This window comes from Zootermopsis nevadensis, unplaced genomic scaffold (genome assembly GCF_977971745.1).
Source record: "Zootermopsis nevadensis isolate Lab colony 2312 unplaced genomic scaffold, Znev_1.0 Znev_ptg000025l, whole genome shotgun sequence".
Lineage (NCBI taxonomy): Eukaryota > Metazoa > Arthropoda > Insecta > Blattodea > Termopsidae > Zootermopsis > Zootermopsis nevadensis.
The window spans coordinates 11758530-11782705 of record NW_028259157.1 but is presented as its reverse complement, the minus strand read 5'-3'; the positions used below and the strand labels follow the sequence as shown (position 1 = coordinate 11782705).

The following is a 24176-nucleotide window of genomic DNA, read 5'->3' as shown; positions in this document are numbered from 1 at the left end:
GAACCCCCTCGCTGCAATTAAGCACAGGTGCAACGGAACACAGAGGGAGTGCGGTAACAACACTCACGTCAGGATCACAGAACGAGGGGGAAAATACATTGTCTCTACCCACGAACATTCTACACAGTCGCCGTATCACAAACACGACCTCATGCCTGTCAACCGACAACAGATTTGTTCCATCCTTTCGAGTCATGCTCATTCACAGAACAACTGCCTCACTCGCCCCTTACAGACAAGTTCTCGAATATTAAATTCCTCCCGAAGTCGCGGTTGTATTCGCCTTCTCCGGCAACGTCGAAATCCCACCCCCACCGAGGGCAGCAATATTCTCCTCGACACCACAAGCAATACAAAGTAAAAAGCTCCACATTTTAGATTGGAATGTGCGGGAACAGACACGTTCGCTGTTAAGTAAGAAAAGAAGTCAATAAACAGCCGAACAAAATATTAATTTACCTGATGCTGTTAAAAGAGACGGGTTCTAATCTGTTAAGTGGGACTAAAATTGAAGATATATATCTTCCAGGATGCTGCTGGTAGCAAATGGCCAACGTTACAGTGGTGCTCACTGCCTCCATCATCGAGACAATCTACCAGACTACGTGGCACAACATCCCATAAGAAAATCTCAACATTGAGAGAACCTGAAATCTTCAAAAATACTGGAACATACATTCGGGTTTATGTAGAGAAAATTATGTGACAGGGACTTTAATAAAAGTATCTGGTCTTGAACTAGACAAGTGTCATTTGGTCGAAAACATAAAAATATCTCAAGCAGCCGTGAAACTCCACGACACATGATGTGGGGGTTTATGGATGGATAGCTCACCATCAGAATTGATATCTGGGAAATAAGTTACGAAGGCGTGAACTGACTTGAAATGCATCAAGATGTGAAACTTAAAGAGTTTCTGGTCCCTGAACAGCTCATTCCTCAGGCAAGAAGCATCATGACGGCTGTCTTCTGTCATCATGATGATGCAGGCAGTGAATCTTTGGTAAATTTCTACCACACTGCACGGCGCAACATCCCGGAAGGCATCCAACATTAAACAACACGGATACATACAAAATAAAGTACAATACTGACTATGAACTCACCTGTGTAAACTGTTACACAATCTCTCCCGGTGCACAGAGTGCCAATACGATTAGATTATGGTCGCGGTATCTCTCACGAACGGATACCATCCGACAGCAGAAGATATTTCACGACAGCAAACAAAATTAAGACGCAGAATGACAAAGAAATGCACAGTAGGATTTGAGATTTTCACGGAGGTGAGTTCGTCCTTAGGGGTTGATGTGCCGTGTAGCCTGGCAGAAGTTTACCGACGTTTCAGATGTCCTTGCTGGAGACAGACAACCCAGAAGACAACCATCTTCATAAATAAATACACAATGCGAGATTTAAAGTTATGACGACGGTGACTATAACAACGTTAATCTTCAGGGTTGTGACGCCATGTACACTCTCGGGTAGGTACCAACGTTTCGGAGGGCCGAAGATGGAGTTTCTCCGAAACGTTGGTATGTACGAACGAGTCTACACTGCATCACAGCCCAGAACATCGTAAAAAAAAAAGACATGATGATCCCGGGTGGGATTCGAACCGTGTGGTTGCCGGGAACAGCCACGCATCGACAGGTAAACGTGGTCTGGACATTGTAGGAGCCGCTCTCTCTATCCTGTGTGGGTAGTATACAAAAGGAAAACGCATTGTCTCCAACCAGGCGGGCTGCTTCGTGTCAAGGCGCTATAGAGAGAGCCATTAACTGTATTACATACTACGGCATATCCCATGGGCGAACAATTCGTTCGACCATGCGATATCCGACATTTCGAGCTATGCATCGGCACAGAGTCCAGTACTGGACCAGTACTTTACCACCATAATTTATGTACAATTACATAATATACAAATTACCTATTCACCCTCTAGGCCAGCACTTTCCAAATTTCCACACACACAAAACACGGCAAGGACCAAAAATCTGTGTGTAATTAAGACGTTCTGGGGAGGGGAAAATCTTACGTCTGACATTAAAAGCTTTGCATATGCACTGACTCCGAAAACACATTACACGTAATTACATAATACTTCACGAAACATTTCCTACTATTTCCGTGATACAACTCGGTACCAACTTTCAGATGCAACGCTTCAACTGTTCGACACCGATACTAAATTACGAGCTAACCAGAGATCACACGCTGAAGACACCCTACTATTTTTACATTACACAAAAAAATCCGGTGACATGTAGAACACACACAATAAAATTATAACAGTTTCCGAAAATATATAACCGAACAAAAATTCCTGTTTCACACCGAATATCAGTAAAGACTGGCGTTTTGGCGAGTCTTTGGCAAAATTTGATGCACACGCCATTCCGAAATCGCAGGAGGGTCGGTGTAATGCACTACCAAAACGCCCGTAACTAAGAAACAAATGCTAATTCGATGATGCCGGCTGGCACACTGATTCACTATGAATGTAGGCCGCACCCCCTAGCGGCAGAAGCTCGTACTACATCCGGTTCGCCCGCTATTGACACAGTCTTGAAACTTTCCGATCTCACCTCGTACTATGTCTGTAGGGGATAAAAGTTTAATGGGTGAGATCGGCCTTCAATGGTGTATACGTAACATAATCTGTCCACTGCCCACGCTCTCGTGATAATGGCGCAGAGAGGTCCCCTGGCTGCAAGCACCAGGACTTTCAGTAATAAAATTACGAAAATAAATATTTCGGGTAAGATCTTTTTACTAAAATTTCAGGTTCTCGGCGAGAATGAGTGAGGCCACGTTCTGTGCCATTAAGCAGTTACAGTGTGGTATAAGTTTACCAGCGTTTCAGAGGCGCTTGTTGCCTTGTACCTCGTCGCCCTGACGATGGAGGCAGCAAGGACATATGAAACTTCGGTAAACGGTAAACTTCTACCACACTACACGGCGCCACAGCCCACATTCGGACACACCGCCGTGAAAACAACAAATCCTACTAATTATTAATATTATTTTCGAGTTTTACAATAGTTCCTTTTCCACAAGCGTGTGCCTAAATTCAAAAATTAATATTATTATTCATTTGTATGCAGGAGTTTAGAAGCCCTCCACGGGCAACATACAGAGATAGGTGGCACATTCGCTTGTACACATGCGTGGGCGATTATGTTTCTTTGCCTCCTGCAGTTTCAAGACATTCGACGCCATTTAAGTTTCAGGTCAATTTTAGCAAGAACGAAATTGGAAAGGACAAGACGCGGTGATGTTGCAAGTTCCATGCCGTCTCTTTGGGGGGGGGGGGGGGAGAATGAGAGACGTGGAAAAAGAAACATTTGTACCCAGTCACGTGTTTCGGGAGTTCTGAAAATCGGGTCTAGGCCCATGGCGTGGTACGTACCGATCGAGCTGTGTGGTCATGTCAGGGAGGGATAAAGTCCAATACGTCCCTGGGGTGAATTCTCTAGGTATGGATCCTAACTCCCCCTAACTATGCGGGAAAGCTGCAGCGAGGGACCCACCGAGTTAGTGAGGCTGCACGTCTACTGGGAGGCAAGTTAGAGAGTTCTTCAACTTCGACGTTGAAAAATTATTGCTTCATACTGCGAGCAGCTATTACGTTCCGCGGTACACAGTGCAACTTCGTTTCTGTTTATTCAACCCGTAAGAGTTCACATAAACAAAAACATAATAAAACCATACGTACAGAGTTAGAGGTTTCACGGCGGAGAGTCCGAAAATGACAATCTTCTGGGCTGTCTGGCAGAAGTTTACCGACGTTAGAGAGATCCTTGCTGCCTCCACCATCAGGGTAGTCAGGGCGATGGCCCCGATGATGGGGGTTACGTACTACAACCCAGAAGAGAGCCACTTCCCTTCTGCTCAATGGAGTTTGTCTTCGTCGTAGGAAAATTTCACATGAAACTGAGTCGTATGTTTACCGTGGTAAATTTATTTTTATAATCCACTATGAGGATGAGACAAAGACAGCAATAGAATTATATAGAAAGAATTATTTAAGAAGCCCTAAATCTGTATCGGCCTTAATTCTTGTTAAGGAAGAAATAGTGTATATAATTGGTTAAGTTCCTGTTCCAATTATCTTACCTTTTTGTCGGTCATTACGTAAAGATGCATGAGTTGAGAGTCGAAGTGGAGGTCGGAGTTGACGGGGGAGTTCTCATCGACCGTCAGGTCCCCGTACTCCAAAGCAGAACTTGAGGTCTCGACTACAACCTGCAAAGAAATTACATAATGATAATTCTGATGCTAGGAAATCCTGTAACACACTCAAGCATAACTGTGTGGGTCAGGGCATTATTTACGTCACGTCACATCGTATCGCCTAGCCCCCCCCCCCCAAATCCGTAATTCCAAAAACCCAGTAAGCACAAATTAGCAACATTCTCCATTAATCCACAAAACGAGTCAGCCCAAGTTGGCAACATTCTCCGTTACTCCACAAACTTAATGAGCCCAAGTTAGCAACACTCCCGTATCCCATAAACCTAGTGAGTGAGTCTACGTTAGCAACATTCAACTCAGCAACAAGAATGTAACCAAAATCCAAAGAGAGAAAGAAAGGTCAAAATTCTACACACACGTAATCATCATATTTTACTGGAATAACAAAGAAATTCCAAAGCAGTGGAAGGAATCTATTATGTATTTACGACAACGGAGCTAGAAGTCACTTCAGGTCTACGATAATAACTTTCGTCAATTTTGTACAAAATATTAACCATGATTATTAACTATTTATTATTTAGTGTTCTGTCTGACGACAGGTCCATATGAACAGGATCCTTCCATCCTTTTCTCGGACTGGGACCTGTTCATATACGTTCTTGGCAGATGATCCAGAAGTGGTTTGCCATTGCCTTCTTCTGTGTGTGAATGGGATGCCACGGAGAAACCGGGGAAGCCCCCGGAGGAAAACCCCGTGTTGCCTAGACCACGGCCTTGCCCAACACAAGTTATAAATTCGGGCACCGCCGGGAATCGAACCCGAGACCCCAGGATTACAAGGCCAGCGTTCTAACCGCTAGACCACCTCATCTTATTATTATTTAGTGTTCTGTCTGACGACAGGTCCATATGAACAGGAGGACCTTCCATCCTTTTCTCGGACTGGGACCTGTTCATATACGTTCTTGGCAGATGATCCAGAAGTGGTTTGCCATTGCCTTCTTCTGTGTGTGAATGGGATGCCACGGAGAAACCGGGGAAGCCCCCGGAGGAAAACCCCGTGTTGCCTAGACCACGGCCTTGCCCAACACAAGTTATAAATTCGGGCACCGCCGGGAATCGAACCCGAGACCCCAGGATTACAAGGCCAGCGTTCTAACCGCTAGACCACCTCATCTTATTATTATTTAGTGTTCTGTCTGACGACAGGTCCATATGAACAGGAGGACCTTCCATCCTTTTCTCGGACTGGGACCTGTTCATATACGTTCTTGGCAGATGATCCAGAAGTGGTTTGCCATTGCCTTCTTCTGTGTGTGAATGGGATGCCACGGAGAAACCGGGGAAGCCCCCGGAGGAAAACCCCGTGTTGCCTAGACCACGGCCTTGCCCAACACAAGTTATAAATTCGGGCACCGCCGGGAATCGAACCCGAGACCCCAGGATTACAAGGCCAGCGTTCTAACCGCTAGACCACCTCATCTTATTATTATTTAGTGTTCTGTCTGACGACAGGTCCATATGAACAGGAGGACCTTCCATCCTTTTCTCGGACTGGGACCTGTTCATATACGTTCTTGGCAGATGATCCAGAAGTGGTTTGCCATTGCCTTCTTCTGTGTGTGAATGGGATGCCACGGAGAAACCGGGGAAGCCCCCGGAGGAAAACCCCGTGTTGCCTAGACCACGGCCTTGCCCAACACAAGTTATAAATTCGGGCACCGCCGGGAATCGAACCCGAGACCCCAGGATTACAAGGCCAGCGTTCTAACCGCTAGACCACCTCAACTAATTTTTATTTAGTTTTCTGTCTGACGACGGGTCCATATGAACAGGATCCTTCCATCCTTTTCTCGGACTGGGACCTGTTCATATACGTTCTTGGCAGATGATCCAGAAGTGGTTTGCCATTGCCTTCTTCTGTGTGTGAATGGGATGCCACGGAGAAACCGGGGAAGCCCCCGGAGGAAAACCCCGTGTTGCCTAGACCACGGCCTTGCCCAACACAAGTTATAAATTCGGGCACCGCCGGGAATCGAACCCGAGACCCCAGGATTACAAGGCCAGCGTTCTAACCGCTAGACCACCTCATCTAATTTTTATTTAGTTTTCTGTCTGACGACGGGTCCATATGAACAGGATCCTTCCATCCTTTTCTCGGACTGGGACCTGTTCATATACGTTCTTGGCAGATGATCCAGAAGTGGTTTGCCATTGCCTTCTTCTGTGTGTGAATGGGATGCCACGGAGAAACCGGGGAAGCCCCCGGAGGAAAACCCCGTGTTGCCTAGACCACGGCCTTGCCCAACACAAGTTATAAATTCGGGCACCGCCGGGAATCGAACCCGAGACCCCAGGATTACAAGGCCAGCGTTCTAACCGCTAGACCACCTCATCTAATTTTTATTTAGTTTTCTGTCTGACGACGGGTCCATATGAACAGGATCCTTCCATCCTTTTCTCGGACTGGGACCTGTTCATATACGTTCTTGGCAGATGATCCAGAAGTGGTTTGCCATTGCCTTCTTCTGTGTGTGAATGGGATGCCACGGAGAAACCGGGGAAGCCCCCGGAGGAAAACCCCGTGTTGCCTAGACCACGGCCTTGCCCAACACAAGTTATAAATTCGGGCACCGCCGGGAATCGAACCCGAGACCCCAGGATTACAAGGCCAGCGTTCTAACCGCTAGACCACCTCATCTAATTTTTATTTAGTTTTCTGTCTGACGACGGGTCCATATGAACAGGATCCTTCCATCCTTTTCTCGGACTGGGACCTGTTCATATACGTTCTTGGCAGATGATCCAGAAGTGGTTTGCCATTGCCTTCTTCTGTGTGTGAATGGGATGCCACGGAGAAACCGGGGAAGCCCCCGGAGGAAAACTCCGTGTTGCCTAGACCACTGCCTTGCCCAACACAAGTTATAAATTCGGGCACAGCCGGGAATCGAACCCGAGACTATACGCAGACGAAATTACTGGTCTGCAGCCTCCAGATGCCACAATGGAACAACAGACTACACAAGCTTCCCCCCCCCTTCTTTATTAGCTCATTGGCCCAGTTACAAATTGCGTGCAGCATTTTCATGGACCTCAGTGAAAGCCTACACACATTACTAGTTCGGCGAATTAAATGGTCTCAGCCCTCCAAACACAATCTCATCTAAGTTACATTTAATAATTCAGTTCCTACCGGACAAGAGGTATCACAAACGTTAATATACGTTCCTTCTAACCTGTCGTTCCCGTTTCGTACTATGAAAAGCAACTTGGAAGTTACTCCTGCCACAAAGTTTAATTCACGTAGTTTCAAGCCACAGCGGCGCTGCTCTGTCCGAGAAGTCCTGCAGTAAAGCGAACTTTATGATTCGGCGACAATTACTTCGATAACGGTACATGGAATCGCACGTGAAGGCTATTACGTCAATAAACATTTTCAAAGCGTTCTTAATTACGAAACAAAACGAAAACTATTCCGAAGCAACATACACTCACAAAGCACCGTCCATTCAGCTCGCGAGCAAATAAATTTAAAGTGAAAATAAATGACCATATCAGTTTTTTAATGGACTCAAACTTTCCAGGTTTATTTTTTGTCAAATAACAGATGATACAGATCACAGCGACACTTCTTACAGTGCGTTCGGACTAATCGTCTCCGGGCCCCGTCTCGTCATTCTCCTTATCAATGTGGACGGTCTCACGAGCCCGAACGGCTGACAGAAACCATGGCACGAGCGGTTCGGTACAGCTTCAGCACAGCCGTATACACCGAGCAAACGTAGGTTAGACGCATATGTAGTGACAAAACAACCTTGAAATTAGGAGATTGGCGACAATTCCGTAACATCCCCCGTAAACACTCCAACGCTGATGTACAAAAGTCAACCAAACTGTGAACAAATCTTCGTGAAGATACTAACGTAGCATTCCATTATTTAAAACTTATTTTACAGAAGCCGCAAAGTAACATGCTTTAGGGGCCAGTAGTTGCTGGACTGTCCAGAGGCTTGTCAGTCTGAACAGTATTTACGTGGATGGGTGAAATAGATCCCGTGATTGAACAACCACAGCGAGTGTAATCACATGCAATGAGTCGGATAATTATCGGGAATCCAACCCGTGACTCACAGATCCGAGTCGGCCGTGGATTCGGACAGAATAACCAGAGATACGACTCACCAAATCCATTAAGATACGCCTCCGCTGATAGGATTACCGAAACAAACATCAGGATTCACGGAAAGTAAGATTTGGAATAAATGTAAAAGAAAGTAAAAACTTTATGAACGAAAATAATTTATGTGGAAACAACATGTCTGACAAAAGAGAACAAAGAAACCTGTTTGGAAATGTGAGCGGATATGAATAATTTCAAGACTGCGGTGTGGCATTATATTCAGACAAAGGCCAGTGGTTATCTACGTGAGGGCGCTGATGTCAACGTACGGCTTATAGCCATACACTGGGTTCGATAGTTCCGATTCTCGCCGCATAACCATTCGCCTTGGTTAGTATATAGAAACAAAATCAGAACGGACACTGGAAGCTACAAGGATTTTACATCCAATTATGTACAATAAATAAGGCTAATTAATATCAGAAGAATATCGATTGTAATATCTAAAAAATCTGTGTCCAATACAATGTCGGCTTAGCAAAGATTACGTAAAAGGATAATGAAGGAAATTGTGTTGTCGTAAGTATGAGGTACCACGAAATGCACACAAAGATTTGATTAGGAAACCTCACGGGATGATAACACTTGGAAGATTAGTCGTATATGGGATGATAATATTAAAATGGAGAAACATGTATTGAAGATGCGAATTAGATTCGAGATGATCGGACATGGTTCAGTGGCTTTCAACCTTCGAGAATTACAGCAAAGGAGAAGTTGACTGAGAAGCATAACAACTATGAAACTGCTAAATGAAAATTCTATAGGCCTACCCCGGAGTCTGACATAAGCCAGTAAATAGAGGAATAAAACGAGTTCCTCGAAAAGACTGAATTACTCGCACACACAACAACATTAAAAGGAATGAATACTGCAGAGAGGAGATACAACGAATTACCGACATGAACGACTGCAGTAAAAACCTCGACAGTCCGAATCACCGGCCAGCAATAAAAAAACGCTTTTAATTTTGACGTTTATTATTTAACAGTGCCTCTTGATATTACCAACTGAAGATAATTGCCTTCTGGGATGTTGCGTCGTGTAGTTTCATAGAAGCTGACCGACGTTTCGGAGATGCTTACCGCCGTTGTAATGGTGAAGGCACTAAGCATCTTCTAAACAACGGTCAATTTCTATGGAAGTACAGAGGGCAACATCCCAGTTGATTGTCATCTTCAGAACGAAAGGAATGAAAGGATAGAATATGGAGAAGATTAAGGAAATAATTCGTTTTTGTGATCCTAAATGGGAACAAAAATTATAAACGAGCACGTAACTTCAAATGAGGTAATATGGAGTGGCGGAGGGACATTATCCAGTATCTCCATCGGGATGGGTGAAATCCAACATTGAAGTAGCAAGACGAATCGAGAATGTGCCTCAAATGATGAGTAATCCCACGCAAACGCCTCAGTCAGGACGATCCTTAACGCCAGCGAGATTCGAACCCAATATCTCACAAATACAATCCTAAGGAGTTACGCCTAATTTACGTTGGGAAAGTTTACGAGAAAAACGTGCAAGAAGCCACTGAACTCTCACAGCATAAATAGCATTTCCACTAGACCTCCTGCCACTGGCCTTCAAGTGGGAAATGAAGCTCAAGAGTGGGGAAATTTGTGTCCACTTGAAGATGACTCTTCTTCATACGCGCCGTCGTGACATAAAATCTCACTTGTGTCCACTTTCGTGTCACGTGACCTCCATGACATCCTCTGTTTCTGCCCAGACACGCACAAGTTCCGGGAAAAGTTCTGTCCTGGGTCGTTGTGATGCCTCGAACGCCCGAAAAAATTTCATTTCCCTGATTAAGACGGAAGAATGATCCTCTGAAACGTCGGTAAACTTCTACCAGACTACGCAGTGCAACAACCCAGAAGACAGACATCTTCAAAGTTATTTTGCTGTTCGTCGTCTGCAAACGTAATATTTCCTTTCATTATGAATGAGCCAACAACATAGAGTAGTAAAGACTCTGTGAATGTAAGACGTTATGATTACTTGAACAGAAATGAAAGATAGTCCGTCTTTCAATTTCAGTGAAAGAAACGGCGGATGAAGGATTTAAAGACGAAAAATCCTGCTACAAAAACAAAAAATAATTAAAATGACTACAAAAATTACTCGCGCAAAACAGAACGAAATGCTTGACCAGCAACTGTACAATATGAACCGAAAATATTTTGATAAAAAAAAAGGCTAGGTCGTGTGACTGCTACACGGTCATTGCTAATTCTTCCAAGAGATTTGTAAATGCACCATATAATCTGGCTTACTAATCCATGGGTTCTTCGCCCCCCACCCCACATACTTTCAGCTAATTCCTAGCACAATAAAGCAACAACTCTCATGGCTGATGCAACTACTTTCCTTCTGGATAATTTAATTTGCTTAAATCAACTATACAAGGGAAGTCGAAACGGAATTTCGTTAGCTTCAAGTATTCGACTCTAGTAAACTGCCCTCTTTACCTTTCCACGTGTAAACCATCTACTGCTGGCTTCTACTTAGCGGCTTCAAGCACTTGCCTCCAAAACCTATTCGCCCACATCGTTAGCGAAAGAAATGAAATTCCAAAGCACGAAATCTCAGAGGTCTGTGAAATCTGCCTCTTCAACAGAGACTTGTGTGGTTCAACGGCACTGAAGGGATCGATGTTGCTCCGGGTTATAACGCCGCGTGGACCGGTAGGCAGGTACCAACGTTTCGGAGGAACATACTGCCTCCATCTTCAAGGCGACGTCCATGTTGGTCTCCTAGATCTTCCTGAAGATGGAGGCAGCATGGTACTCCGAAACGTTGGTATCTATCTACAAATCCATGCGGCCTTACAACGAAGATCACCGTTGATAACTTCAAAAATTTGACTAGAGCAGTGGTATTCAACCTTTTTTGTTCGCGTACCCCCAGATATAATTTATCTTCAACTTTGTACCCCCAAAGTTGTTGGTGTATAATTCAAGTTATACATAGTATATAATCTACGTCCAAAATTATGTATTAATAAGTTTTAAATGAGAAAAAGGAAAATCAAGCTGTTAAACAACAAATACATTATTGTCTATCATATAAAAATTAATAAACGAACAAAGGTATTTTAGCAAAGCAAAATAATATGTTTAAATATTTTTATTAATTATTGATTACTGTGGTTCAAACCTGTTAATGCGATGATTGAGCTTGTTTCTGCCGCCCAGATAACAATTACATTAAGCAGAGAGAGAGAAAATGGCCCTCCCAAATCGAATGTCCTTATGTCCGGTTCTCCTGTGGCTAACCCTAAATCTGGCCCTGATTATTCAGTGTTTATCATAAAAAATATTTTTTTAAAAAAAAACTCACGTACCCCCTAAGATGTCTTCGGGTACCCCAGGTTGAATACCACTGGACTAGAGTGAAGCGAAAAGTCAACGACTCGACTGTCCCCTTCTGAAAGATAAGACAACGGCCTTTGGGAAATGGAGCTGCTGACGATAACATGTGCATTCGAAAAGAACGGCAAACGTCGTAGAGCGGAACTGAGAAAAACGAAGAAGAAATAGTATAGTTCTGATTACCACTGGTCGCCGGAACTCGAAATCCGGTTCGTAATAAACACGCAGCAGAAAGGTTAAATATGACCGTGCCCACAAGCAACGCCTCGCTACCGTCTAAATGCAAGGAAGTTCGTCAAAGAGAGAACTCGCCATTCGATTTCAGTTACGTAAAACGGCGATGGACGTGAATGAAGCTTTCATTTGAATCACCAGACGGCGACCGATAGACGAAATGTTAGAGTATAAGATTCGATTCCCGGCGGTGCCCGAATTTATAACTTGTGTTGGGCAAGGCCGTGGTCTAGGCAACACGGAGTTTTCCTCCGGGGGCTTCCCCGGTTTCTCCGTGGCATCCCATTCACACACAGAAGAAGGCAATGGCAAACCACTTCTGGATCATCTGCCAAGAACGTATATGAACAGGTCCCAGTCCGAGAAAAGGATGGGAGGATCCTGTTCATATGGACCTGTCGTCAGACAGAACACTAAATAAATATATAAATAAAATAATGAGAATGACTATGGCGCTTTTTAGTCGCGAACAACGGGAAGTTCTCAGGACGTCGATAGATCTAATCTTCTTCGTATTCTACGTGAGGAGTGAACATTGCAGTCGATCAGAATGGCAGGAAAAATGAATCTAAGAATCGAAACCTCACAAAGCCACTGATGTATTTTTGTGATTTAGTGTCACGCCTCCCTCCTGTGTTTCGTCTCTTCGTCTTCTGGTACATGTAACGACACAGCGTTACAACAGGCCATAACTTATAATTAGATTCACGTCTGATAACATCCACAGATGATACAAAGATGTAAAAATAATGGCTGTCGTGCGACTTCCTTAAAAAAAAAGTCTCCTGAAGAACTGGGCAGATTTAAAACGGCATTCTTCTAGGAAGTTCCGTCATGTAGTCTGACAGAAGTTATGGGCATTTCAGAGGTACTTGGTGGGCGACCATCGCCCTAATAGAGGCAGCAAGCACTTCTGAAACGTCGCTGAACTACCAGAAAACACGACGCAACACCGCGGAAAAAGTCATCATACTCGACGCTGTGAGAACCTGAAATCTTAGGATGAGCAGGTTGAGTGCCGGGAGCTCCCGTATATCTGAAGGACACAAAGAGGATTCAATTACTTATGGGATGCTGTGGGAAGGGTGGAAGCAAGGAATAAGAATGGGAGGATTGGTGGTTGCGTGATGGCAAGGGGGAAGAAGAGACTTTTCCGGATTCAAGCCACCCTTCTCCGATACAGTGCGACCGCCAAGACGTGATTTCTAAAAGAGAAATGCAAATTTAATATCTCAGAATTCGGGGCGCCTTACCACACACATTGTTGTTATGAATGCGCGAAAATAGTAGTTGAATGATGCTACATCAATCACACGAATTGTTGTATCTGATGACGACACGAAAGCATAAACGGAAATAATGAAGCGATACGAAATAGACAAAGATGGAGTCAAGAGAAACTCGTATTTTCTGCGTCATACTAAGACGTTAATCACGCTTAAACTACTACTACTAAAGTTATTCTGCGTCAATACATAAGATCAACTGAGATAATGGCTGAAGAAATTGAGAGCATTTGTAGCGATCCAGCCAGTACAGGCTTTAAAAATAATTCCACCTTGAGGTTTGTGATTCTAACGCCGTGTGGAGTTGTAGGCAAATACCATCGTTTCAGAGAGAGAAAGAAAAATACACTCCATCTCAAGCTGAAGATGAAGACAGCGTGTTCCTCCGAAACGCTGGTAGTTACATACGAGTCCGCACAGTGTCACAGCCCAGAACAATAACATCGAAGGGAATTTACCAGACGCTGGAAGGGGAAATAGCGGCGGATCGCCACGACCGCACAATTTAATCTGGACGCAACAAACAATCCTGCTTCGCCAGCTGTAGATAAATAACTCTTTGTCAGGTTTCGAAAACACCTAATCAACTGCGACGGTAAATAATATGATAACGAATGGTCTTCGGGACAGACATGGAAGGTCCTACCATATCCCAAGGAACGTGGAAGGATTTTGCATGGAGTGTCATGCGAATGCTAGTGAAGACGCCAAATAGAATAGTAGAAGACAGAAATCTTCATACTCATCGCCCTGATGATGGAGGCAGTATGACCTCTGAAACGTTGGTTAACATCGACCAGACTACACAGCGCAACAACCCAGAAGACAGAAATCTTCATACTCTGATGACGGAGGCAGTATGACCTCTGAAACGTTGGTTAACATCGACCAGACTACACAGCGCAACAACCCAGAAGACAGAAATCTTCATACTCACCGCTGTGAGAACCTCAAGTCTTACACAGAATAGTAGAAGCTCAGTCCCTGACGCACAAATTGCATACAATAAAGGCATAGTCTGTCCGTCTACATCTCTCACCTCCGAAATCACTTCGCGGATTCGAGTTTAATCTGTTACTGAAAACAAAATACAAGGAACCATAATTTATCAATGTGTGGCACGTGATGTCATTAATGCGACTAATCAGGAAGAAAACTGACTGCTAGGAAGCTACGCCGTGCAGTCTCAAAGAAACTGGACAAAGTTTTAAAGGTTCTCAACGCCTGTTTCACCAAGAAAGACCTGAAGTCTCACATGATTGGTTAAGTTTGCAACAACATATTTACACGTGTAATAAATAAATAACGAGGTTAACGATGTATGGATGACCGCAGTACGAGAGATTTGAGGTTCTTGCGGCGATGAAAATCACGAGGTTACAAACCACAATACCGACCGCGATGAAAAGAGTTTCATCTCGCAAATAAACCAAAGACGGACTTTTGACAACTGTCACTATTTCCACAGACGCCGACAAAGGTTTTGCCACTGGCACTGCAGTCATCCATGGCTGAATCATAGTTCGAAGTAAATGCGCAGACACTTGTGAATTAATCACACCGGCATGGCTTTCAAAAGTGTAATTAAAATATTACTTTTACCGGTCATCTCATTCTGACCCACGCCGCAGCACTGCGTTTCTGCATACTCTGTTGAAACGTACATCGTGTTACAACAAATCCATACTGATCGATACCGGGACGATTATAGACGTTTCGAGGACGACAGTCCGTACCAAAATTCAATTGGCGAGACTTACCAAAAGTAGGACACTTTAAAAACGAAAAAAGAAAAATTAATCGCCTGGTAATATGCGCCTTTAACAACAACAACAACACAGACTACAAACGTGGTGAAGTTCTCTGCCTCTCTGTAAGCCTCGTTAAACTTGGTGTTCATTTCTTGCAGACAAATCAATCGATCCACAACCATAAGAACCACAGACGGAACTCAGCAGAGCGAAATGCATTATGCAGGCCTGGGGCTGCGTGTCCTTGTCCTTAGTTAAAAAAATTCACTGTGTCGAAAAACCTCCGAAAACGTACACTTAAATAAGGTCTACATTTTACGTGATGAACAATTTTTGATAAAAAGCTGTCTAGCCGTAGTTAATTTTTATGTAAAGTTTAGATTATGTCTGTACTACACAAACCAAAATTAAATTCGCCAGACAACATTAATAGTAAGCACCCAACCTCCCCCCGGCCTAAATACAACCGAGATCCGGGTAAAAACATCGGGGATGAAACAAGGGGGAAGACAGGGCAGGGCTTCATGGACTTTGTGAAGAGAAAGCTTTAAAAATCCACTGTTCCCCTACGGATGAAGCAAGGCCCATATCCCAAACATTTATTCATACGAAATACAGAACAAAGACAGACGCGAGCTGCTTTCGTTGGGGTCACATCGTCACTCTAACAGCCTCTCACAGAGCACGTTTACTATTAGAAAGAAACATGGCTATTCTCCATGTTCATCAAAGGCGAGGCAACTCTTTATTCACCTGCCCTCTACCTCTCACAGCTTCACCTGCTCGTCTGAGCAATGGAGCCAGTCAAACCGGTAGACCAGACACTTCCCTTCCCTGTGACACGGGTTTCAGACTTACGCGGTCCATAAAAATCAAAATTTACCGATTCCTCAGCTGGGTCCTGGGGTCAACGAGACACTTTCTCGTCAATTATCGCAGTTCAATATCAGTCCTATTTACAATTTTTGTTTTGACAATTCAACAGGCTAATTTTTAATTGCAATTCAACTGGAAAATTTCTCAGTCGAGAAATTCAAAACTCTATTCGTAATTTGTGTCGTACAATTCCAACAGTCCACTAAAAATGTTCTGCACAGTTCAAAAGGGGGGCGATCTGTAATATGTATAAAACACGTCAATGCCCCAATGTGTATGTAATATATGTTGAAAAGGTCAACATGCCAATTTAATTTTGTGAGGTCATTTCAACAAACAGATTTGTAATTTGTGAAGGGGCACAGCAGTAACTAGTAAACTCTACAATTACAGATAATCAGTAACTATAACCGGTATTTCTACCTGCAGCAGTTGATTAAGCATCGCCAATATCTTACAAGTTGAACGGACTGCGTTAACTGTGCAGACCGACGAGGTAGTTTTTTTTTCTCGGAATTTTCATAGAAGAACTTAAAAAAAATCAAGGAGTCGAAATTATAACAGGTTAATTCTTAAAAATCCAGCAGTAATGCTGATCATTACAGTTCTGTCAGGATTTGGTTATCCCAACGTTCGTATCCCCTTACTAATCTACACGGCGTCACAACCCAGAACATCGTCTACTTATCAAAGAGTCTTGAGCGGCTTGTAAAAGAACCATGTTGTAGATATCCGTCTTCTGGGTTATTGCGCTGTGTAGTCTGGTCGATGTTAACCAACGTTTCAGAGGTCATACTGCCTCCGTCATCAGGGCGATGAATATTCATCGACCAGACTACACAGCGCAACAACCCAGAAGACGGAAATCTTCATACTCATCGCCCTGATGACGGAGGCAGTATGACCTCTGAAACGTTGGTTAACATCGACCAGACTACACAGCGCAATAACCCAGAAGACGGATATCTTCATACTCATCGCCCTGATGACGGAGGCAGTATGACCTCTGAAACGTTGGTAAACATCGACCATACTACACAGCGCAACAACCCAGAAGACAGAAATCTTCATACTCTGATGACGGAGGCAGTATGACCTCTGAAACGTTGGTTAACATCGACCAGACTACACAGCGCAACAACCCAGAAGACAGAAATCTTCATACTCTGATGACGGAGGCAGTATGACCTCTGAAACGTTGGTTAACATCGACCAGACTACACAGCGCAACAACCCAGAAGACAGAAATCTTCATACTGTGATGACGGAGGCAGTATGACCTCTGAAACGTTGGTTAACATCGACCAGACTACACAGCGCAACAACCCAGAAGACAGAAATCTTCATACTCTGATGACGGAGGCAGTATGACCTCTGAAACGTTGGTAAACATCGACCAGACTACACAGCGCAACAACCCAGAAGACAGAAATCTTCATACTCTGATGACGGAGGCAGTATGACCTCTGAAACGTTGGTTAACATCGACCAGACTACACAGCGCAATAACCCAGAAGACGGATATCTTCATACTCATCGCCCTGATGACGGAGGCAGTATGACCTCTGAAACGTTGGTAAACATCGACCATACTACACAGCGCAACAACCCAGAAGACAGAAATCTTCATACTCTGATGACGGAGGCAGTATGACCTCTGAAACGTTGGTTAACATCGACCAGACTACACAGCGCAACAACCCAGAAGACAGAAATCTTCATACTGTGATGACGGAGGCAGTATGACCTCTGAAACGTTGGTTAACATCGACCAGACTACACAGCGCAACAACCCAGAAGACAGAAATCTTCATACTCTGATGACGGAGGCAGTATGACCTCTGAAACGTTGGTAAACATCGACCAGACTACACAGCGCAACAACCCAGAAGACAGAAATCTTCATACTCTGATGACGGAGGCAGTATGACCTCTGAAACGTTGGTTAACATCGACCAGACTACACAGCGCAACAACCCAGAAGACGGATATCTTCATACTCACCGCTGTGAGAACCTCAAGTTTTACAACCATGTTGTACACAGCGTTAGCTTTATTAGAAACTCATCGTGCGTACGAATTAAGATTACTGGCGATTTTAGACTAAACTACGCATATTTAGAGCTGCTATTAAAAAAACCAGTAGCACTAATCGATGGTGACTGAGAAATAAATTCAGTGCATTAACGCGCAGTCGTGGATCGAAACGTGAAACGAAGAGACCGTCAAGTTTCAATGCCAACTCCGGTAAAAGCCCAACAGCGATCTGCAAATCTCTTCTGCGTGGTTTAAAGGTCACTGTAACAATTGGGTCTAATTCGCCGTCCCTCCTACCTCCCACTGCGAACAACTGCAGTCAATCGTGGCATTCTGAATTAAACGGGCGTATGTAGTAGCTTCCCGAATGATTTCGGCTAAATCCGAAGACTTTTGGCAGTGTATTTCCTCAATAAATGTAGATAAGTAACTGTTTTAGATATTTCAAAATACCTCACTGGCTTGGTTACTGCAGGCCTACAGACCATATCAAGTGTTCCCCATTCTGGGTCCGGTCTATCGGATCAGAGCAAAGTCTCACGTAAAGACCTAGATTTCTAAATCGTGCTGCACACACCACGTGCTAACTAACTAACTGCATGGAACACTCCATAAGAAGGCTCAGCTAGTCAGTAATTCCTGTTTTATGGACCACGAAGGTTTATTACTACGTTCACAAGAACCCGCCAAAGTCCGAAGGTCTGTGTAACATGTAACACGCTGCATTTTACGACGGGGAGCTGCAACCCCTCGCCCAACCCCCAAGCTAAAAGGCCACCCCTTGCCGGCTGTCCGCTGCTGCTTATTCAATATTTCGAGGCTTTCTCTCCCATCCGTCACCCGACGACACGCAATACGATGGCGACAACGGACCCACTTAACATGGACACACCCAAGGTTGTGATGAATGAATACGAAGCAAAGTTATGACAGTCGGCAGGGAAACTTTATAAATACTTCAAGAAAACCGGGGCATGGACTGGCAACTCTGAAATTATCCAGTGTTTCGGCAAGTACAACAGCTGACATCTTCAATGTAGGTATGAGGGGGTTTTCGGAAACATAATATACAGCAGGAAGTATGTGACGAGTTGGATTTGACGGGGCTGATTGGTGAAGGGGAAAGGCGGGCTGCCAATCAGCATCAAATTTAAATCGCCACCTACTGCCTACCCAATATATGCCGAAACGTCAGATAATTTCTGAACATTCGACACTGCTCATCCCCGAAGCTGTACATTAAACTCCAGCCATGAAAACCGAAAGACAAGAACGCCAGCTTCCTAAATACAGTAACCACCACGACTCATGGACCAAACTGTGCATATTCTCATCACATACAACTGCAATTTGGAAACACTGCAGCGGGCGATGTAATTAAAGGTTTGTGTACAGGGCTGGGAGAGGCACCAGATGCTAGGGAACTCGTTAATTCACCCTAAAGATCGATACAGCTGAGACGAAGAAATCGAAGGTGGGCCACGAAAGGGGGCAGAGACACGCGGTCAGTGCGCCACTCCCGAGAGGATGGCGACGAAAAGGCATTTCCCACGACGGGACGATGAACCAACAACTGGACCGGATCCAGACATCAATTATATTCTCAGGCCACCGCTTAAACACACACACACACACCAAACCGGAGTTTCGTGTGCTGATATTAAAGCCCACTCTGAGCTTTGCCCAACCTGGAGAATTTTTCGGTCGGATTCACTATTTTTTTTCGACGTTTCGTACGACGTTTTGGACGGATCGGGGGGTTTTGTCCCCCCAAAAAACCTGTACTGACACAGGAAAGCAGAACAAAGACGCGGACAAACATCCTTTTTGAGGATATCCGTCTTCTGGGTTATTGCGCTGTGTAGTCTGGTCGATGTTAACCAACGTTTCAGAGGTCATACTGCCTCCGTCATCAGGGCAGTATGACCTCTGAAACGTTGGTTAACATCGACCAGACTACACAGCGCAACAACCCAGAAGACAGAAATCTTCATACTCACCGCCCTGATGATGGAGGCAGTATGACCTCTGAAACGTTGGTTAACATCGACCAGACTACAAAGCGCAACAACCCAGAAGACGGATATCTTCATACTCACCGCTGTGAGAACCTCAAGTCTTACATCCTTTTTGAGAGCGGAATCCCAGCGTTCGAGCAGTGAAGACCGACGCATTAGAACGGGCGTCCACTGCTTTCGGAGTGCCACTAGTCATTGCCATTCGCACTGCAGTATCCTCGTCAGAATGCCACAGTCAAGAGAATAATAAATTTACTTCAAATCCGAATAGAACGTTTTTACTTCTGTGCACGAAATTAAAAACCTTTTCTTAACGAAGCTGTCAATAGCTCAGATAATATAACGCACAATGATAAGAAAATCAGTGACTAATTAACTTGGGAGTGCTGTGGAAGGAAACTGTGGTACCCTGATATAAGATTCTATCCAAGCTTCTGTCTGGAAGGGCTGAAGAAGATAATGGAAAAGTCAGGATGACCCCCAGTCCTCGGACGAAGATTTGAATCCGGGACCACCAGAACACGAAGTAGGAGTTGAAAGCAATCTGCCCAGAAATTTGTAGTGGTCACTTGCAACAGCTGGAGAGCAGCAATCGAAACATAACCACGCAGACCGATGCGTATTTCCCGCCGTTTTAAATCATCAGACGAGAGAAACGTCCAGGAACACGTCTTCGTTAAAAAACCTTTAGACAAATAACAAAACATATTTTAACGACCCACACGGAGCAGTGATCAAGTCTGCTTAAAGGTGTTGGGCGTACCTCATTTGTTCCTTTTGGCTTCAATAATAGCTACATAAAGCCACGTACCAACAGGAAACCGGTAGGTCCGGTTCTGACGTCAAGGAGCAAGGACGCTTCTTATGGCCGTACAAGGCAAACGCGGTTATTCTACATGACTCGCCATTTCCTCTGCACCCCCGGCAAATTGTCGTCGTAGTCACATACAGAGACGTAATGTACAACCACGATACAACACTTCGACACATTCTGGCAAATATGATAAAACCAGAAGGCAACATTGCATTTCGAGACACACGGAACCTCATTTCATGAATTCCACGTGGAATGAGGCCGTACAAACCAGGGTCGAGGAGTTCGTTTAACCGCGTAGCCACGTTAGCCCGGCTAACACCTCGTAAAACAACAGTTCTGCCTTACTTCCGTGGTTCAGTTGTACTCACAGCACAGCAGAACGGGTTGGAAAAAATGCCTGCGAGGAAGAGACCACTCGAAAGAAAGGAGGAATATAAAGAAGGATAATATAATTCACTAAGGGTCAGCCAGGGTCGAACCTTCTTCCCCTGCCACACGTCGTGTTTGAAGAACAAATACATTTTCAAAATAAATAATTAAAGTTCGTTCTATGACATTCTAACTGAATCGAATTTTTGCTCGAGTGAATCGATTTCACAAATTTCAGCCTTTCGAAACCACTCGAATCAAACCCTAGGCACTCGGGACTGATGGCAGTACAACTTAATTATGTACTTTAAATACATCTACGAGATGGTGTAGGGTTTAGTATCTTATGTTGAAAAACTGCCAACGTTTTGAAAGAGTTCGTTTCAATTTTCTTCACGACTGTAACCTTTCTCTCAACGGGAAATTTGGCATTCCTCCTTAATTACCGTCAAGAAGTGAGACTTTGTTTAAGAAGCTTCTGAGACATAGCTTACACTTCAACTGCTTCAAGTTTTAAGTTGTTTTTACGAAACAGAAATCCATTGCAAGTCGAAAATGGTATTTCGTCTTGAAAAAAATTGCACTAACGTCAACATTAATTTCTTACGAATGAAATGGAAACACTAGAGAAATACTTTTGTAACATCTTCATGCTCTCAATTTAGACAGTTTCCCGTAAGATAATCACACCGCCAGATATACAAAGTACTTAAACAATTCATTGCACCCAGTCAGAGCACTTCATGAAATAATTCTATACAGCCAATACGAGTAATAAATAGATCTCTAATTGTTTAAAATTGTTTATTTTAACCGTCTAATCACAATAAAATATTTTATTAAATATTAAAATATTATTACTATAATTAACATTTAATATTTAAAATATATTAAAATATATATTAAAATGATGCTCTTTCTATCGAAATGTTCGATTTACAATTAGAGCATCATCATTTTCACGACATGTTTCGGTTTTCAATGAACCATCTTCAGGTGTATAATCGATATAAATTTAAATGTAATATAATATAATAATATATAATGATCTCTCTTAATATTTCGAAGATTAGTGTCTAATACAAAGTGTCCTAAAATTCACAGAACTATTTGGGGATCATCATCTTTTATAGATCGCCCAACCATGAATGTTCCGAAACATAAAAGGTGGACACCCCAAACTAAATCGAGCACGAAATTGAGCCATCTCGAGTTGAGTTACAGACGATGTGGAAAGTTGTAAGTTGTTTCTTTTCAGCTATAACGGAACTTACAACCGTCGCCAATTTTAAGTCTCTCACGGACGCTCTTGGAAGTTTCGGAAACCCCAACCAGTCGACCGACTGTAAATCGATTAACATGTCACTTCTGCCGTACCTCCTTCTGCTTAAACCCTTTAAAGTACAGTGGTAACTTACATGTACCACCTACTGCAAGATTCGGTAACTCTGCACTTTGTCCAGAGAGGGTTAATGTCTCAGGGCGAACAGCACTAACCAACTTACCTCCAACTGTTTTCTTTTAAACAACCCGCATCAAGGAATTAACTATGCTTCTATGCGTACTGAACTCACTTTCACCAAGACAATTACAAATGAGGGATCCACTGAAGAGCGAACATGTGTTCGGTCTGTGTGTACGCGCCTTCATGTTCGGACGATACGTCGGAGTTCGCAGCGTAAAAATGTTCCGCGTCGGATATCCGAACGGTGTTTGGTGCACAACTATTTCGCATGACATTTTGGTTTTGGTCCGTACAGGTCCTTTGTTAACACCTAACTCACATGAACTTAATCACTCTCTCAAAAAATGCTCTTAGTACTAAAAGTATGTGTATGTCTCAAAAATATATGGCCCTTTTAAATCCGGTGTTAAAGGTAATTTCTATAACTCTGCAGTGTGATATTTATATATTGGCAGTGTCTCATAGATCCGCTGCACTGAGACTTCTGAGAATCTCAGGTGGTGAGGATGCTGATGATCTGGGTTTTGACGCCGTGTAGACGTGTACGTAGTTATCAACGTTTCGGAGAAAGATCATACAGTATCCTCGTCAAGGCTGTCTCGTCCAACTCTAATAGTTTTTGTTCCAAACTACGTATAATAATTATTTAAATACAGGACGAAGAATGGAAAGAAAAAAAACGAAAAGAAATCTCATGTAGAAAGATAAAACGGGTAAATATGTATGAGCATTAAAACAGGTGAAAGGCGGAATTTTAACTTTATAATCTTTACGTGACAAATCTATTTATAGTTAGAGATAAATTAGAATATTCATTGGAATATACCAGCTTAATTCACTTGCAATATGACTCCACATATCTGGGTGCATGCAAACTTTGTTCCAAGCCTTAATAGCATTCCGTCCGATTAAACTTCCTACAACAGAAAAACTTTTAAGTATCTGACAAATAAGACAACCTTACAGAGAGGCAACTTTTATGCACGGGTCATACGTCCAGAACGGGATATATTATATGAAGTTGAACCAGACTATAAAACAGTTAGCGAATGAACGAGGTAAGTGTAATTTGTTTCCAAGTTACGTGATTAAGTTGCACTTAGTAAAATTGTCAATAAACGTTGAAGTCACACACATCTAAGAAAGACAAATCGCACGCCTATGAACGTACTATTGAATATAAACATTAAACGTTAACGTAGAACCAGTACCACGAACCAAACCAGATCAGATTCCTGGCATTAAAATCGACTTGTCTCTTTAGAATAAATTATTCTGTTTACAATCTATATAAACCATTATGTTAAATGTTTATTAGTATAGTTACGAAGATTCCTAGGTTGACATTAATACACTACTAGCCTCCGTCACACACGGATATATTCAGGCACATCCTCATACCAGTCCTTATATGGCACAGACAAGGCGTTGTTCCTGCTTCTTGCATAATTCGCGCCACAGCCACAACCACAGCTTAACTACCCAACTTCAAAGAGCAAAGTCATCTTTTCTCTCAGCTAGTCAAGAAATTCCGCGCATTTTATGGAACCCGAAGGTTCATT

At 43.4% G+C, this 24176-nt stretch overlaps 1 protein-coding gene across 2 annotated transcripts in view; it reads right to left on the bottom strand.

The window, feature by feature from the left end:
• The window catches only part of PlexA (plexin A), a 173554-nt gene that overhangs the window by 69676 nt on the left and 79702 nt on the right, over positions 1 to 24176 (bottom strand). For both annotated transcript variants that reach the window (XM_087355990.1, XM_087355991.1), the window contains exon 4: positions 4124 to 4252. In XM_087355990.1, the coding sequence (XP_087212116.1) occupies positions 4124 to 4252 (129 nt within the window). The remainder of the gene's footprint in view (positions 1 to 4123; positions 4253 to 24176) is intronic.